The sequence below is a fragment of the Leptonychotes weddellii genome, chromosome 11 (genome assembly GCF_054177405.1).
Source record: "Leptonychotes weddellii isolate Sample4059 chromosome 11, ASM5417740v2, whole genome shotgun sequence".
In the NCBI taxonomy this organism is placed as follows: domain Eukaryota; kingdom Metazoa; phylum Chordata; class Mammalia; order Carnivora; family Phocidae; genus Leptonychotes; species Leptonychotes weddellii.
In genome coordinates this window covers 15,828,824-15,834,823 of record NC_138379.1, presented here as the reverse complement: position 1 = coordinate 15,834,823, position 6,000 = coordinate 15,828,824, and the positions used below count along the sequence as shown (strand labels likewise).

Sequence of the window (6,000 nt, the reverse complement as noted above, 5' to 3'; positions counted from 1 at the left end):
TGAGATCATATGATACATGTTTTTCTCTGTTTGACTTATTTCACTCAACATAATACCCTCCAGTTCCATCCACGTCGTTGCAAATGGCAAGATCTCATTCCTTTTGATGGCTGCATAATATTCCATTGTATAAAAATGTGAGCTATTTTTGAGAAATAATTTACACATGTCACTATATCAGTTTAAAGTATAGAATATGATTAACATACATATATATACCACAAATAGATATAGCCAACATCCATTTTCTCATATAAAGTAAAATCCTTTTAATAACATCATATATTAAATCAGTCCAGTTAGAAACCTCAAGCATTTTTGATCCAAAGGACTTTACCACTAATTCCCTGCATTTATCTGGCAGAGTAGACTTAAGTTTCATATAGTAGGTGATTTTATTAGTATGTTTAACTGTGGAAAGAACACAGTTTATTTATTTATTTATTTTTTTTAGATTTATTTATTTGAGACAGAATGAGAGAGAGAGCACATGAGAGGGGGGAGGGTCAGAGGGAGAAGCAGACTCCCTGCCGAGCAGGGAGCCCGATGCAGGACTCGATCCAGGGACTCCAGGATCATGACCTGAGCCGAAGGCAGTCACTTAACCAACTGAGCCACCCAGGCGCCCCTGGAAAGAACAGTTTAATCAAATTTTACCTGTATATAAAAATCAGAGTGGGCTACCTTAGTGGCTCAGTCGGTTGGGTGTCCAACTCTTGGTTTCAGCTCAGGTCATGATCTCACAGTCACGGGATTGAGCCCCGTTTTCGGCTCTGCGCTCAGCGTGGAGTCTGCTTCAGGTACTCTCACCCCATCCCTCCCACTCACTCACTCTCTCAAACAGATACATAAAATCTTCTAAAAAATCAAAGTTAAAGCTGATAAGAAAGGTAAAATACTAAGAATAAATATATTTAGAAATCCATCCAAGTTTTGAGGATATCATGAGGTTAGATTATTTCAGTTCTGGATTACTTTAACTTTTAAATTCAGCAAACATTTGCATTACCACATACTAATAATTTGGTATTTAAATCTTGTGGGTTTTTCCTTTATTGGTAATTTATAGATATTTGAGAAGAAGAAAAATACGATTAGCCAGGCCTTTAGTTTTCTAATTTTGTTCTAATTTTGAACCACTTAAAAGTCTGCAAAAGCAATGTAGTTTGTACCATTCTTTTTCCCTTAAAGCACCTTGGTGACTGCAGCTGTGCAAAAGAAATACTTAAGACATCGTTTAATACAGTTGATATATTTTATCCTGGAATTCTAAATGATCATCATTTAGAAAAAATTTAGCTAGGGACTCCTGGGTGGCTCAGTCGGTTAAGCATCTGCCTTTGGCTCAGGTCATGATCCCAGTGTCCTGGGATTGAGCCCCATGTCAGGCTTCCTGCTCAGCGAGCAGGGGTCTGCCTCTGCCTCTCCCCCTGCCCCCAACCTCGTGCTGAAGCTCGCTCGCTCTCTCTCTCAAATAAATAGGAAAAAAACTTAGCTACAGTTTCTGAAGTGATGTATACAAAATGACATTAGTGAAGTTTAATAGGTATAATTTGTAAACAAAATCATCTGTTTATTTTTTCTCTTGCAACTGTTTTTTTTTTTTTAAAGATTTTATTTATTTATTTGAGAGAGAGAAAGCACATGAGAGGGGGGAGGGTCAGAGGGAGAAGCAGGCTCCCTGCCGAGCAGGGAGCCCGATGTGGGACTCGATCCCGGGACTCCAGGATCGTGACCTGAGCCGAAGGCCTTCGCTTAACCAACTGAGCCACCCAGGCGCCCTTGCAACTTTTTTTTTAGGTGAACAAGAAGAATAGATCAGAGCTTACTCTCTCCTAAACTTTAAGATGTCTCCATGTTTCTTACCCTCATCACCATTCTCTATACCACCAGATATATTAGAAATTTTGTCTTCATTTTGTCTTTTTAGGATCTTTTCCACATTCCTCCTTCTTATAAAAGCACAGTAACATTATCCTGGAAACCTGTACAGAAGGTTGAAATTGGGTAAGATATATTTAAAAGAGATTTAAGGGTTCTGATATTTAAGATTTATAAATACAAAAATCAGAATTCAGATGTTATATTCACTATACAAAATGGTACCTTACCAGTTAAATAATCTTAATAAGATGTTAAAATATGTAAATAAAATAAGCATGGCTTAAAATATAAAGTCTAATTGCAGTGTTTATCAAATAAATGGGTGGAATACAACCCTGGAATTTTCAGGCTTGTCTGTACTTCTGCAGCATAACTAGACTTTTGACGAATTTTACAACTTAGTCACTTGCCCTTACATAAGATTTTGTAGCCACGTATTCCAGATTATTTTCAAGCCTTGTAAATGCCCTCTGGCACTGTCTGCATAACTAAGGCACAGTTAATTTGATGACCTCAGAACGTTATTTCCTCTTTTCTGATATGACTATCATCTTTAGGATGTCCTTTGTAAGTGATAATGCTAAATTACAAGTGTTTTAATGTCCTCCGGTAATAGAATTTTTTATTGCCATTCTTCTTACCATTATAGGCAAAAAAGAGCCAATGAAGATACAACTTCCGGTTCACCACCCAAGAAATCTCCAGCAGGACCAAAAAGGGATGCCAGGCAGATATATAATCCTCCTAGTGGGAAATATAGCAGCAATTTGAGCAACTTTAATTATGGTGAGCGTTTCCGTTTGGGTACAGGCAATATGAGAAATTAGGCAGAAATTGTGTTGTACTTTAATTATTATATATATTACATACACAATACTTCTTTCCACTGACTTCTGATGTAGCTTGGGAAACTAGAGCTATTGGGGAAACAAGTTACCCCATTCCTTTCTGACCCTCCCTTGTGGGCTCACTGAATTGAGCATGCAATATTTAGAAAAGAACTTAGAAAAGAAAAATATGCCTCTTGTATTCAGAGGAAGTAACAAAACAAAGGAAGTTGGCATGAACCATCCATTCTTGGTTTTCCCTGTTGTAACTTCAAGGAAAGACATTGTGTGCATTCTCCCTCAGGAATAGTTATAGGTTCTAGCAGATGTGATGATATTAATGATCTTGGACCTTATCTGCCTCCTGCTTGTCTTCCATCTTCTTAACTATTTGAAAAGGAGAAGTCCTAGAAGTGGAGTCAGATGTTAAAAGAATCATCTGGCAAGGAAGGTGTGTACATTGCAGTCTCTCTCCACTGCCCAGAGTGCAGTCTCCCTCCTAGCGTTAGCCATTGGTGCCAGGAGAGCTTCCCACTAGTCCATTCTCTCCCAGTGCTGGTGAAGAAGCAAAGTTTGTTTCATTTGACTGAGAATGTGATGGATCCTTTCAAAGAAGAATGGGTGAAATATCACTGAGTCAGCTCCTTAACCTTGCTTAAGAAGACAAAGCTTAATAATACAACCAAATATGCTTATGACTGGTCTAATTTACTAGTCAGAGTTAATGCTGCAGTAATTATTCTTAAAACACATTCTGAAACATACACTGTCTATAATCATTTGCAAGGTGAGATAATCGTGACATTAAAATCTTCCTACAATAGCTAAATAAAAAGCAAACATCATGGAAAGGCAGTTTTTAGATTGTGAAATGACCCTTCTACTCCAGTCAGACTTGGAGGCAAATTAGTGTAGGAAGGATCACTGAATTTTTGTACTTATTATGTAAATGTGCATTTCTTAGCCTCTTTTCTTACTTGAAAAATAGGGATAACACAGAGCTCTTAAAAACGTCAAATAAGAGGGGAAAAAAACAGTATTTGTGAAAACATTTTGTAAATGGAAAGGGTTCTGCTATTTCATTGCAAAAAAGATTGTCTTCAGTCACTTGTATGATTTAATGTGTCTATGAGAATTATTCTTAAAATCCAACTATTATCTCAGATCCTATATTTGACTTAAAGTAATTGAGAGCAGTGGCAATACATAGAGAATTGTATTCCTTGTCACTTGGGCAAGTGAGTTACTCTTGAGTTTCCATGAGGATTCTGCCCTAAGAAACTCATTGGCTGCCTGATGGTGAGAATCAGATGACATAATGCATGTGGAAAAGAGATGTGAAAAATACAAAGCCTTGGATTGTGATTGTTTTTCACTGTCAGTAGAAAAAAATCTGAGTCCCTTATAACTACAGTTGTTCATAGTCCTCAAAGTAGCAAGGGCAGAACAAGCTTGCCTGTTAAATTGTTTTTTGTGTCTGATATTACAGCACTTTAATATTCCTAAAAGGGTCAGCCTTGTCATTTGGGTGCTGGTCATAAATAGAATTACAAAGCAAACTAAACTCTGACTCTTTTTATTGGAATGGAAAGTAGCAGCAAAATTTCTGCTAGCATTTTACATTTCAGAGTTGAATGTTAACAGGTTATAGGTATTCTCACAGTAGGAATTTCAAGAGTTTTCTTCGCTTTCTTTTACCCATCCAGTTGAAAACAGTTCTTGATACTACAGATGAGATTTGGAAGACCTACCTATGTCAGGTTTCTTTCCACCTTTTTTATGTCCTTTTCTTAGGGAACTGACATTGTGTGCAGAAGAAAGAAGCACGTTGCTTTTTTTTTCTGGGATGTCAGTGTTGCCTCAAAGTTGGAGAGGAGAACATGTTTTGTGTTCTTAATGTCACTTAGTACATAGATTTTCTTAACCACATTTGGTAAAATCATTGTAATTCCACTTTTCTGTGTCTGTCAAGCTCACGTTTTGTTTTATCTTTCTAAAGACTGGTTGGATGGTCTTTTTAATTTTAAAGTCATGTATGCTGAGGGGTTAGGAAATTTACTCTTTTTGGTTATTAGAGACTCAGTTAGTATTGATATACTGTCTTATTACAGTCAAAGAAATAGACTGTGCCACTGTCATAGGCCTGAACTTATTCATCATAGAAGAGGAACCAGAATTTGTGATTGTTCTTTGAATCCAGGCAGGCTTATGTAGACTTTTTTTCCTTATCCAAGTTTATCACTTTACTAACCAAGGTCTCTTATTTGCTTTATAAATATGAACTCAGTTCAACTTCCTGGTGCATTTTCAATCAAAGTATTTACAAACACCTACTCATGTTTAGTTTTCCCTCCTGCATACAGAGTTGCCCAGTAACCCAGAGGTACTAAACATGCTATATGTTGTGACTTGTGTCCTTCATCTCTTACCTTTCTAGAATGTAAAAATAACTGAAAGTATAATTTTAACTGGGAGCAGTGGTTTTTCAAGTTAGTAATGTAAGCTTGAAACCACTGAAAAGATCCTGAAAGTGCAGAATGGTCCCTCAGGATGGAACCCTTCAAAAAAAGAAAATTTGGAGACTCCCTGAACTGTAGAAATGGCTGCATCCATTGCAGATCAAAAAGAAATAGCCAGTAGGGGCACCTGGGTGGTTTAGTCAGTTAAGCGTCTGCCTTCGGCCCAGGTCATGATCCCAGGGTCGGGCTCCCTGCTCAGCGGGGGAACCTGCTTCTCCCTCTGCCTCTACCCTTCCCCCTCCTTGTGCTCTCTCTCTCTGTCTCTCTCTCAAATGAATAAATAAAATCTTAAAAAAAAAAAAAGAAAAACAATTGAAAGGGTGTATTTTAGTAGTCAGCTAGCTTGTAGATAATAATGGTATCTATGAAGATGTTAATTTGTTAAAAAAAATGTTAATTTGTTAAGTGTGTTGTTAAATTAACCGAAAAATGAAGGTTTTATAATGAGTACAGTAGGGGGAAAATGTGCTGACATCTGCATAGATGAGGCCAAGTCTTAAACAGTCAAAAATGCAAGAGTTACAGCGTACATAAGGGTTGCTACACTCCCTGATGCAATTACTGCATCAGTTACTGGGAACATCTTACCCTCAGATCACCTCTGATTTTCTGAATATGTTCAAGGGGTAATAAACATGGTGGTGTCACTTAAACGGCTTTCAAATAGATCAGCTTAGAAAAATGTGCCATGACATGAAAGATGACTCTGAATCCGATCCCATTCTATTAAACAGATAAATATTGGCTAAGTTGGGGAAAGGTCAAGTTAG

General features: G+C 37.3%; 1 protein-coding gene across 2 annotated transcripts in view; it reads left to right on the top strand.

Moving 5' to 3' along the window:
- The window catches only part of API5 (apoptosis inhibitor 5), a 29,336-nt gene that overhangs the window by 20,158 nt on the left and 3,178 nt on the right, over nt 1-6,000 (top strand). For both annotated transcript variants that reach the window (XM_006728791.3, XM_006728790.3), the window contains exons 12-13: nt 1,931-2,007; nt 2,534-2,670. In XM_006728791.3, the coding sequence (XP_006728854.1) occupies nt 1,931-2,007; nt 2,534-2,670 (214 nt within the window). The remainder of the gene's footprint in view (nt 1-1,930; nt 2,008-2,533; nt 2,671-6,000) is intronic.